A 12,388-nucleotide genomic window follows, 5' to 3' on the forward strand; every position below is an offset into this window, starting at 1 on the left:
GAATATGTCTCTCCTGTCATCTTGTAGAATGGGGGGTATCGAATGACAAGGACTTGAGAGTCACTATGTTTGACAATATGAGAGTCACTCTGTTAAAGCACTGTGTGTATGCGTGTGTGCGTCCGTGCGAGTGTGTGCGCAGGTGTGTGTGTGCATGTGTGAGTGAGCTCTGCACTGACTTGAATATGTGTTGCCCCCAAGTCCTATCATCAAAGAGAAATGTAAATGAGTTAAAGCCAGCTGCTAATAAGCTAGCGCTTGAAAATGGTCTTTGTTTTAATATCCCTTGTTAAGCACTGGGAAGCCAAGCTTCAAAATCACTGTCCATGTAAACTCAGCAAAAAAAGAAACGTCCCTTTTTCAGGACCATATCTTTCAAAGATAATTCGTAAAATTCCAAATAACTTCACAGATCTTCATTGTAAAGGGTTTAAACACTGTTTCCCATGCTTGTTCAATGAACCATAAACAATTAATGAACATGCACCTGTGGAACGGTCGTTAAGACACTAACAGCTTACAGATGGTAGGGAAATAAGGTCACAGTTGTGAAAACTTAGGACACTAAAGAGGCCTTTCTACTGACTCTGAAAAACACCAAAATAAAGATGCCCAGGGTCCCTGCTCATCTGCGTGAATGTGCCTTAGGCATGCTGCAAGGAGGCCTGAGGACTGCAGATGTGGCTAGGGCGATAAATTGCTATGTCCGTACTGTGAGATGCAGTGTTACAGGGAGACAGGACGGACAGCTGATCGTCCTCACAGTGGCAGACCACATGTAACAACACCTGCACAGGATCGGTACATCCGAACATCACACCTGCAGGACAGGTACAGGATGGCAACAACAACTGCCCGAGGTACACCAGGAACGCACAATCCCTCCATCAGTGCTCAAACTGTTCGCAATAGGCTGAGAGAGGCTGGACTGAGGGGTGTAGGCCTGTTGTAAGGCAGGTCCTCACCAGACATCACAGGCAACAACGTCGCTTATGGACATAAACCCACCGTCGCTGGACCAGATAGACCTGGCAAAAAGTGCTCTTCACTGACGAGTCACGGTTTTGTCTCACTAGGGATGATGGTCGGATTCGCGTTTATCGTCGAAGGAATGAGAGTTACACCGAGGCCTGTACTCTGGAGTGGGATCGATTTGGAGCTGGAGGGTCCGTCACGGTCTGGGGCGGTGTGTCACAGCATCATCGGACTGAGCTTGTTGTCATTGCTGGTAACCTCAATGCTGTGCGTTACAGGGAAAACATCCTCCTCCCTCATGTGGTACCCTTCCTGCAGGCTCATCCTAACATGACCATCCAGCATGACAATGACACCAGCCATACTGCTCGTTCTGTGCGTGATTTGCTGCAAGACAGGAATGTCACTGTTCTGCCATGGCCAGCGAAGAGCCCGGATCTCAATCCCATTGAGCACGTCTGGGACCTGATGGATCGGAGGGTGAGGGCTTGGGCCATTCCCCCCAAGAAATGTCCGGGAACTTGCAGGTGCCTTGGTGGAAGAGTGGGGTAACATCTCACAGCAAGATCTGGCAAATCTGGTGCAGTCCATGAGAAGGAGATGCACTGCAGTACTTAAAGCAGCTGGTGGCCACACCAGATACTGACTGTTACTTTTGATTTTGACCCCCCCTTTGTTCAGGGACACCTTATTCCATTTCTGTTAGCCACATGTCTGTGGAACTTGTTCAGTTTATGTCTCAGTTGTTGAAACTTGTTATGTTCATACAAATATTCACATATGTTAAGTTTGCTGAAATTAAACACAGTTGACAGTGAGAGAATGCTTCTTTTTCTGCTGAGTTTAGAATGGGAGAAGGGGAAAAACCTACATACCATATTTATTCCGTACAGAGGTCTGTGATCTGGGGCTCCCAGATCTGTTCCCTGCCTCTGATGGTGGTGTCCTTTCTGCACTAGCAAGATCAGAGGGCCTCTGTGCAATTCTAATCAGTGCAGAGGGTGGGAAGAGAGAAAGACTGTATGGTCGAGGTAAAGTAGAGAGTCATAGACTGTGGTAGAGGGAGAAGGATGGTAAGAGTGGCTGTGAGCAAGAGGAGAGAGGCTATGAGTAGAGGGAGAGGGAGGGTTAGAGAGAGCGAGCGAGCGAGAGACTGTGAGGTAGAGAGAGAGGGAGGGGATTGATATAGTGAGAGTGTGAGCTAGAGAGAGGTAGAGGAAGGAACAGAGAGAGAGCTGATACGTGGAGCTGTACCCTGCTCTATTAGGCAACATACGGCAGCCCTGCAGTGCACTGAGACTATGTGAATGAGGGATTGTGATAGAGAGCAAGAAAGAGAGCAGAAGAGAGAGAGCAAGAGGGACAGGGTAAGAGAAATCTTGAGGAATTTGGGAAAGGGGATGAGCATCAAGACTGACTGTTGTGCATGCAGGAAGGGCACGGTTGAGGCTGCTTTCTGGGCTCGTGAGTATCCAGCATCAGGACGTTATGCCCTGTGAGGGAAGCAGTTTGGAGAGCGTGTGAGCCGAGAGCAGCTTCTTTGTGACAGTACGTGCATCAGACAGGGGATGCAGCAAACCTCTGCCCAGAGCACAGGGGCTTCTGAAGCTAGCTGTACCCACAGAGGGGGAGAGCCAGGTGGGTGGAGGGGGCTTATCGGATGGGGAGGGGGCAAACTGAACCAAGGTGGTCCTGTGGAAATCTCAGCCAAGAGTCAAGAGGCTCACCTGCGCTCTGTTGGAGCTGAGCTTGGATTTACTGGTGTGAGATATAAGAATGTTCTCTGAATGAGCCAGCCTCCAGAGGAGTGTCTATATGCTGGGAAGCACCAGGTTTACCACCAGGATCTCTGGGAACACCAAGGACATAGAGCCTCTTTTCACAGGCAAGCAGGTGGGCAGTCGGCTGGAGTTTTATCAATGGGCTGGTAATTGAATTCTGAATTGATTCCATCAGTTTTTCATCAACAGTCGGGAGCCACAAGGTTTGGTGTATGAGATCGGACTCTCATTCCGTTTGTGGAGTAAGAAAATAATCCTATAGAGAATATCATGATCCAGATTACATTAATAGCTTACTTTATCATGGTTCTACCTTTATTCAATGAGCCACATCAGAGCTCTCAGACAGGTTGTCCACTAAAGCCATGGGACTGACACAGAGGTGACCAAGTGCTACAAAGTGTACTCTGGGAGCTGTAATTTACTGTGGTTTATCATACCTTAGTGGAATATAATCTGTTTTAAGGATTATGATGAGGGTTTAACCAGGACAGAGGACACAATGTGGAGTGTGATATCCAGTAATACTGTATAATTTTTGTGTGGCATTGAAAGTTATTTTGTTTAGTACTTCGTGTACTGGAAATATTGACACATTTTTAGGCATAGGCAAAGTCACAAACACTTTTTTTGTAGTCAAGGATGTACCTACCAAAGGGATCAATTTTCATGTCAGTAATTAGCTAAAGATTTTTATGGAAGATGCCAGATTGGCTCAATAAATTGAACGTGGTGATCAATATTCAAAGGGTCTACATATCCAACTCTACCTCTACCCTTGCCTGACATTGACACTCACAGTAACGACAGTGGGTGTACAGTATATCACGGCGGGCTGGTTCCACCACTATATCTCCAGTGTAAGAGTAGCCGGGCCCCTCCTGCTCTGTGGGAGCTGCCCTCCCACAGCCTGGACCCTGTCTCCTCTGCCCTGTTGGTGCTCCTGCACTCGGCTGTGCTGGCCGAGGATGATGTGGCAATGTCATGTCTCGTCCTCGGAGTGCCGCTGCTACCGGCTGAAGGGATTTTCCCTGCTGAAGCGCTTCCCTCTCTCGGCAGATGGGGCCTGCAGCAAAGCCCTGGACCAGCCCGTGGGAGAGTGGCTGGAGCATGTGGGGCTGCCACAGTATGAGAGCAAGCTGCTGCTTAATGGCTTCGACGACCTACGCTACATGGTGAGTCAACATGTCTAAGATATTTTCTACTTTCCATCTCTCTCCATCTCATTTTCTCCCTCTTCACTTTCTCTATCCATCTTATTCTCTCTCTCCCAGTTTCCATCTCCCTTCTATGGCACAACAAAACCTATTAACATGCCATCTCATTTACAGTAAAATCCCAGTCACGACCATCCCACCTATCTTGGTAGGCTGATTTATGTTCTATAACCTCAACCCCCATGCTGGCCCAGCCAGATAGCATACAGAGTATAGCTCACCCAATCATCAGCAGATACGACAAGTGGCTCTGTTGAGGCCACAGTATGGATATTACTTCAATTTCTGCTAACGTCAACTGCAATTCTATGAGATATATTGTGGCAAAGTTAAGATTCCTTTTTTTCAGAGGCATGAATCATTTTTGATGTAGAGACTTCATGCTGTAGTGACTGTCTATTGTGATGTCGTGGTCAAATTGTATACTGATTTTTAAAAATGACATTTTTGTAGTCCTGAAAAATCTTTAACTGATGCCACTTCAGCCAGAAAAACAGTTTTCAACCAGGAAGTTACATAATTATGACATCCCTTGTGCTTCTTACAGATGCAGGATCTTAATTTGATCACTCTTTTGTTGCTGAGTATGTTCCTGCTTTGCAGGAAATGCAAACATGTAGTGTATTTGAGGTTTAAAAAGCCATCTAAAGTTTGTAATTTACACAATTTACACAGATTTGATACACACATTTTTTTTTCAATCCCTACAAAAATGTCAATTCATTATAATCCACATAAAAATTCACATTTCCTGTTGCTGCAGGATTTTTTATTTTCATATTTTTTATTTCACCTTTATTTAACAAGGTAAGCTAGTTGAGAACAAGTTCTCATTTGCAACTGTGACCTGGCCAAGATAAAGCAAAGCAGTTTGACACAGACAACAACACAGAGTTACACATGGAATGAACAAAACATACAGTCAATAATAAATAATTTAAAAAAGAATACAAAGTCTATATACTGTGAGTGCAAATAAGGTCAAATAAGGAAGTTAAGGCAATAAATAGGCCATAGTGGCGAAGTAATTACAATATGGCAATTAAAACACTGGAATGGTAGATGTGCAAAAGATGGATGTGCAAGTAGAGATGCTGTGGTGCAAAAGGTGCAAAATAAATAAATACAGTATGGGAATGAGGGAGATAGATGGGCTGTATACAGACGGGCTATGAACAGGTGCAGTGATCTGTGAGCTGCTCTGACAGCTGGTTCTTAAAGCTAGTGAGGGAGATGGGAATCCCCTGCTTCAGTGATTTTTGCACTTCGTTCCAGTCAGTGGCAGCAGAGAACTGGAAGGAAAGGCGACCAAAGGAGGAATTGGCTTTGGGGGTGACCAGTGACATATACCTGCTGGAGCGTGTGCTACGAGTGGGTGCTGCTATGATGACCAGGGAGCTGAGATAGGGTGGGGCTTTGCCTAGCAGAGACCTGTAGATAACCTGTAGCCAGTGGGTTTGGCGACGAGTATGAAGTGAGGGCCAGCCAACGAGAGCGTACAGGTCGCAATGGTGGGTAGTATATGGTGCTTTGGTGACAAAATGGACGGCACTGTGATAGACTACAACCAGTTTGCTGAGTAGAGTGTTGGAGGCTATTTTATAGATGACATCGCCGGAGTCAAGGATCGGTAGGATGGTCAGTTTTACGAGGGTATGTTTGGCAGCATGAGTGAAGGAAGCTTTGTTGCGAAATAGGAAGCCGATTCTAGATTTAATTTTTGATTGGAGATGCTTAATGTGAGTCTGGAAGGAGAGTTTACAGTCTAGCCAGACACCTAGGTATTTGTAGTTGTCCACATATTCTAAGTCAGGACCGTCCAGAGTAGTGATGCTGGATGGGTGGGCAGGTGCGGGAAGCGATCAGTTGAAGAGCATGCATTTAGTTTTACTTGCATTTAAGAGCAGTTGGAGGCCACGGAAGGAGAGTTGTATGACATTGAAGCTCGCCTGGAGGTTAGTTAAAACAGTGTCCAAAGAAGGGCCAGAGGTATACAGAATGGTGTAGTCTGCGTAGAGGTGGATCAGAGAATCACCAGCAGCAAGAGCGACAGCATTAATGTATACAGAGAAAAGAGTCGGCCTGAGAATTGAACCCTGTGGCACCACCATAGAGACGACCAGAGGTTCGGACAACAGATTTCACACACTGAACTCTTTCTGAGAAGTAGTTGATGAATCAGGCAAGGCAGTCATTTGAGAAACCAAGGCTGTTGAGTCTACCAATAAGAAATATGGTGATTGACAGAGTCGAAAGCCTTGGCCGGGTCAATGCCCAGGTCGATGAATACAGCTGCACCGTATTGTCTCTCATTGATGGCAGTTATGATATCATTTAGGACCTTGAACGTGGCTGAGGTGCATCCATGACTAGCTCGGAAAACAGATTGCATAGCTGAGAAGGTACGGTGGGATTCGAAATGGTCGGTGATCTGTTTGTTAACTTGGCATTCGAAGACCTTAGAAAGGCAGGGTAGGATAGATATAGGTCTGTAGCAGTTTGGGTCTACAGTGTCCCCCCCTTTGAAGAGGGGGATGACCGTGGCAGCTTTCCAATCTTTGGGGATGTCAGACGACACGAAAGAGAGGTTGAAGGCTAGTAATAGGGGTTGCAACAATTGCGGCAGATACTTTTTTAGAAAGAAAGGGTCCAGATTGTCTAGCCCGGCTGATTTATAGGGGTCCAGATTTTTCAACTCTTTCAGAACATCAGCTATCTGGATTTGGTTAAAGGAGAAATGGGGAGGCTTGGGCAAGTTGCTGTGGGGGGTGTAGGGCTGTTGACCGGGGTAGGGGTAGCCAGGTGGAAAGCATGGCCAGCTATAGAAAAATGCTTATTGAAATTCTCAATTATCGTGGATTTCTCGGTGGTGACAGTGTTTCCTAGCCTCAGTTCAGTGGGCAGCTGGGATGAGGTGCTCTTATTCTCCATGGACTTTACATTGTCCCAGATTTTTTTTGAGTTTGTGCTACAGGATGCACATTTCTGTTTGAAAAAGCTAGCATTTGCTTTCGTTACTGCCTGTGTATATTGGTTCCTAACTTCCCTGAAGAGTTGCATATCACGGGGGCTATTCGATGCTAATGCAGTATGCCACAGGGTGTTTTTGTCTGGGGTGAACCAAGGGCTATATCTGTTCCTGGTTCTACGTTTTTTGATTGGGGCATGCTTATTTGAGATGGTGAGGAAATTACTTTTAAAGAACAACCAGGCATCCTTTACTGACGAAAAGAGGTCAATATCCTTCCAGGATATCCGGGCCAGGTCGATTAGAAAGGCCTGCTCGCTGAAGTGTTCTAGGGAGCGTTTGACAGTAATGAGGGGTGGTCGTTTGACCGCAGACCCATTACGGACACAGGCAATGAGGTAGTGATCTCTGAGAACCAAGTTGAAGGCAGCAGAGGTGAATTTGGAGGGCAGGTTGGTTAGGATGATATCTATGAGGGTGCCCGTGTTTACGGATTTGGGGTTGTACTTGGTAGATTCCTTGATAATTTGTGTGAGATTGAGGGAATCAAGCTTAGATTGTAGGATGACCGGGGTGTTAAGCATGTCCCAGTTTAGGTCACCTAACAGCACGAGCTCTGAAGATAGATGGGGGGAAATCAATTCACATATGGTGTCCAGGGCACAGTTTGGGGCAGAAGGTGGTCTATAGCAAACGGCAACGGTGAGAGACTTGTTTCTGGAAAGCTGGATTTTTAAAAGTAGAAGCTCAAATTGTTTGGGAACAGACCTGGATAGTATGACAGAACTTTGCAGGCTATCTATGCAGTAGATTGCAACTCTGCCCCCTTTGGCAGTTCTATCTTTTCTGAAAATGTTATAGTAAGGGATGGACATTTCTGGGATTTTGGTGGCCTTCCTAAACCAGGATTCAGACACGGCTAGGACATCCGGGTTCGCAGAGTGTACTAAAGCAGTGAATAAAACAAACTTAGGGAGGAAGCTTCTAATGTTAACATGCATGAAACCAAGGCTTTTACGGTTACAGAAGTCAACAAATGAGAGCACCTGGGGAATGGGAGTTGAGCTAGGCACTGCAAGGCCTGGATTAACCTCTACATCACCAGAGGAACAGAGGAGGAGTAGGATAAGTGTACGGCTAACGGCTATAAGAACTGGTCGTCTAGTACGTTCGGAACAGAGAGTAAAAGAGAGTAAAATTCTCGGGGACCGTAAGGCCTACTCTAAGAACTACTGGCTAAAAACCATACAAAAGAACCGGAGAATCTCTTTAATAGGGTAATAATAGGATGAGGATAATGGGTCATTAGCATTGTGATGTTAATGTTAATCTCTTGACTAATGTGTCTGAGATGTAGAAGCACCAAGCAGATAATTGATGAGCTCCCTGCAGGACATATTACCCTCAGATACTTACAAGGACTTGTAGGTTGTGTCTGAAAAGGTCAGAGCAGTCAGAGAGATGTTGTAAAGGTTCAATGGTGTCCTATTGAACTGTCTGTCTGCCAAATTATTTGTATCACTGCAGAGCTGATGTGTTAATTATTTTATTTACTTGGTGGGCTAATTCTGGATCAGGAGAGGTGGTGTGCTGTGTTTTGCCCTGAATCGTTTTTGAGAATAGTTGACATACTCTGTGAGATATTGTTCAACCCTATCATCAAATGAATTTATAAATCACATAGAAATACAATATCATGAAGCCATGAGGAGCAAATGTAGTGGTGACTGTGCCAGAGATGCACATTAGTTGGTGAACAACTGACCTGAAAGATGCAAATATAAAGATGTCATCTTCATTAATAAAATAGGAGAGAAATCAAATCTTCTCTCTCTTTTATATGCCCAATTTTCCTGCTGACCCCAAAGGCAAGGGTGTCTTAGAACAAATTCTTCATTACTGAGAAATCAGAGTTAGACTACCCTTCAGACCTATCAATGTAGATACAGTATGACTACCATCAGAGAACACAGGCTCACATACACTCTGTAGGGATTTGTCTCAGCATGGGATGATTGCTCCAAGTGCAGCTTTTGAGGGATCATAAATAATAAACCGCTGTGTCCCCATTTTCCTAATTTTTACAAGTTGATAATAATTTTTTGTTGCTTCCATCAACCATAAATGGGTCTCTCGTGTCTTTAGTATGGCCTATCGTTTTTCCCTTACGGGGCTTTTGGTGCTTTTTACATCGCAAATCATAAAATACATATATTTTTAGAGCCTCCTCATTTCATGACACCTTCCTCCTTTGTGATGAAGTAGACTGTAGACTGTATGTATCGCAGTTATGTAATAAGCAGTTATAGATATGGATAAAAATAGATATTCATTACTTAATCATATTTTCCTGATGAAGTATAAATGACAAGCTCCCATTGGACCTCCTGGAACATCCAACAATCACTTTAGTTGAAATATCTATTTCAGGCTATTCCTGAAGTCAGTCACTGCATTAGTTTGATCCTTGTTCTAGAGATAATCAGTGTGTAATTTCCTACTGTCATACCTTGTGACTGTTACTGCTGCATTGTGCTCCAGAAACAAGCAGTGATGCCATATTTAGAAAAGACTAGCTCCATTTTAACATTCTTGGCCAGGAAGAATCAATCTGCGGCAGTCCACTGGGAAAATGCTGAGCTACACATTTTTAAGGGTCTCCTTGTATCTTTATTCCCCCCTATAAACCCAAATTAGATGACGAAGCTTGTGCCTCTTATGGAGAACTACGTAAAACAAATGGTGCACATTTATTGTTGTCAATCATTAAGGAAAATGGAAAATGTTAAGTTGACTTACTGTATTCACAATTATATGCAGTGAAATCCTCATTCCTTGTCTCCAACACCACAGCTGTTTACACACACACACACACACACACACACACACACACACACACACACACACACACACACACACACACACACACACACACACACACACACACACACACACACACACACACACAGGTGCGTAGTCCTAAACATTTCCCTCATAGCAAATGTAATGCAACATTGCAGCTCAGATGTAAAAGCTGCTGCAGTTTTGATTGCTTTTCCCTTGGTGGTTTTTCATTAAAATAGATTGATTACCTTTGGCATGCACAATTTATTTGACTCCAATGTCCTCCAATTCTTGTTTGTCTGAGGACATAAATAAGTGTGTGTGTGCTTTTACTTGTGTGTTCATTTGTGTTTGTGTGTGTGTGTGTCTGTGTGTGTTTGTATTATTGATTGCATATAGGGACCTATAGAGTGTAGGAGATGTTGTAATGTCTATGTTAATAGTTATCTTAAGGGATTTATACGTGTTTCAGTATACTGTGGACTTTGGGAAGTGTCTGCAGTTTGTGGTACTTGTGTAATTAACTTATGCGTGTGCATGCGTGCGTTGATGCTTTTGTAGGGCAGTAACGTGATGGAGGACACGGATCTTAGAGATATGGGAATCACTGACCCTGGCCACAGAAAGAAGATCATCCGTGCAGCACGCAGCTTGCCCAAGGTACAGTAGTTATCATCAGTCCAGGGCACTGCCTGCAACCTTGTGCCGGGTTGACGATTCATCCCTGTCTAAGAAGCCACCGTCCATCAAGGTGTCAAGGAGTGTGCATTATCTATGTTTGTGCACAGTATTTTCAATCATGATAATGTATTGTAAAGTAGCTTTGATCTAGTCTGCAGCTATGTTTGGCAATAGAAATCATGTGAACAAGCCTTTTGACATTGTGTACGGTTTTAAAATCTTGAAAGAAATTGTGAAATCCTGCTTTTCTTTGAATGTAATTTGATCTCCTTTCTGTCCCTCTTTGTAGGTGAAAGCCCTGGGCTGTGATGGCAGCACCTCTCTGTCCACCTGGTTGGATGTGCTAGGCCTCCAGGAGTACCTGCCTAACTTCCTGTCCAGTGGCTACCGTACCTTGGACTGTGTGAAGAATCTATGGGAGCTGGAGATTGTCAATGTGAGGCCAATGTTTTGTTAGTGAATTATGTAGTGCCTCAGGGAAGAGACAGCACTGTGCTGAGCTTAAGGCAAAACAGATTTGAGCTGAATAATTGAGGAGAGTCCATTCTGTTTGCTTGTCGAGTGCCAGCATAGGTGTCAGACTCACTATAAACAGTCAGTGTGAGTGTATAATGTGTATTTCTATTCATATTTGTTGGTTTGTACTTGTTTGTCAATATTAGTGTCCGTGTTGTTCATATGAACGTAGTCCTATGTACGGTCTAGTAGTTACCATTGTGTCTTATCTGTGCACGTCTCTGCAGGTGTTGAAAATCAGCCCCCTGGGCCACAGGAAGAGAATCATAGCGTCTCTGGCAGAGCGGCCCTATGAGGAGGCCCCGACCAAATCACAGATCTCTCACCGTCTCTCACAGATCAGGGTTAGTAAGAGTAATCAGTGTCTTACATTTGAACAATAATCCCAGCTAGCACATTTGGTTCCTTGGAAGTTGTGGGAACATACGTTTTTGGTTTCCCACTGGATCTGGAAACGAAGCCATAAGTTTCCTGACCGGTAAAACGGAAGGGAACATTTATTTTTAGGTTGCAGGGAGGTTCAGAGAACGTTTTAACCTGGTTCTTTGAAAGTTTTTCTGGGAAGTTTTATTAAATCTCTGAGAACTAAAATGATTATTTTTAGTTTTTTTTTAATAACTTCCTTAAAACTACTACTGAATGTTTCAATAAGACTGTTAATAACACTGCTAGCTTATTTTGTATTAACTTTAAAAAAAATCCAACTACAGATAGAAATTAATTTCCTTAGGCATTAATCATGCAAACATATTTATTTTGAATTGTGACACAGCGTCAGTGAGCTTCAAACCTATAATCTTCTGCTCTCTATGCATGGAATTAGTCCACTGCACCACCAGGATGGAGCTAGCATGCCATGTTTTATTACACATACAAATCTGCTCCTTTTAGTATATTAAAACAGATCCTTTTTCAAAGGAAACAAGCACTCATTAAGATGAGGTGTGATCAATTAGTTGTCGAGGCCGTACACCTGAACACAGTCAACACAGTTAACAAGATAGAGAGTTTAGTTGATGCTAAGAACAGAATCGGTGGAGGCTGCTGAAGTGAGGACGACTCATAATAATAATTGTTTGCGTTCTGAGAATTAAATGTATGTTTGTAATAACATTCTTAGAATGTTCTCTGAATGTTACTAAGGTTTATTGTGTTTTTTATGGAAAGTTTTCATAACGTTCTCGAAACAGTTTGAGAACATGACTTTAAATAGAACCATGTGGAAACCTGTAAAAAACGTTATGCTGAAGTACTGAAATTCCCACAGAAGAATGTTGTTTCTTAATGTTCTCTGGACTTTATTTAAACATTCCCAATGTCAAACCAGTTGGAGAACATTCCTAGAACATTACCAAAATTGAAATTGAAGCTACAATATGTAACTTTTTGGGCGACCCGACAATATC

The 12,388-nt window shown here is 43.6% G+C and overlaps 1 protein-coding gene across 6 annotated transcripts in view; it reads left to right on the forward strand.

Moving 5' to 3' along the window:
• LOC110527982 (ankyrin repeat and SAM domain-containing protein 1A) overlaps positions 1-12,388 on the forward strand; it is a 46,692-nt gene that overhangs the window by 21,794 nt on the left and 12,510 nt on the right. For all 6 annotated transcript variants that reach the window (XM_021609648.2, XM_036983489.1, XM_021609651.2 and 3 more), the window contains 4 exons: positions 3,816-3,931; positions 10,347-10,445; positions 10,756-10,902; positions 11,210-11,326. In XM_021609648.2, the coding sequence (XP_021465323.1) occupies positions 3,816-3,931; positions 10,347-10,445; positions 10,756-10,902; positions 11,210-11,326 (479 nt within the window). The remainder of the gene's footprint in view (positions 1-3,815; positions 3,932-10,346; positions 10,446-10,755; positions 10,903-11,209; positions 11,327-12,388) is intronic.

The sequence above is a fragment of the Oncorhynchus mykiss genome, chromosome 7 (assembly GCF_013265735.2).
Source record: "Oncorhynchus mykiss isolate Arlee chromosome 7, USDA_OmykA_1.1, whole genome shotgun sequence".
Classification (NCBI taxonomy): Eukaryota; Metazoa; Chordata; class Actinopteri; order Salmoniformes; family Salmonidae; genus Oncorhynchus; species Oncorhynchus mykiss.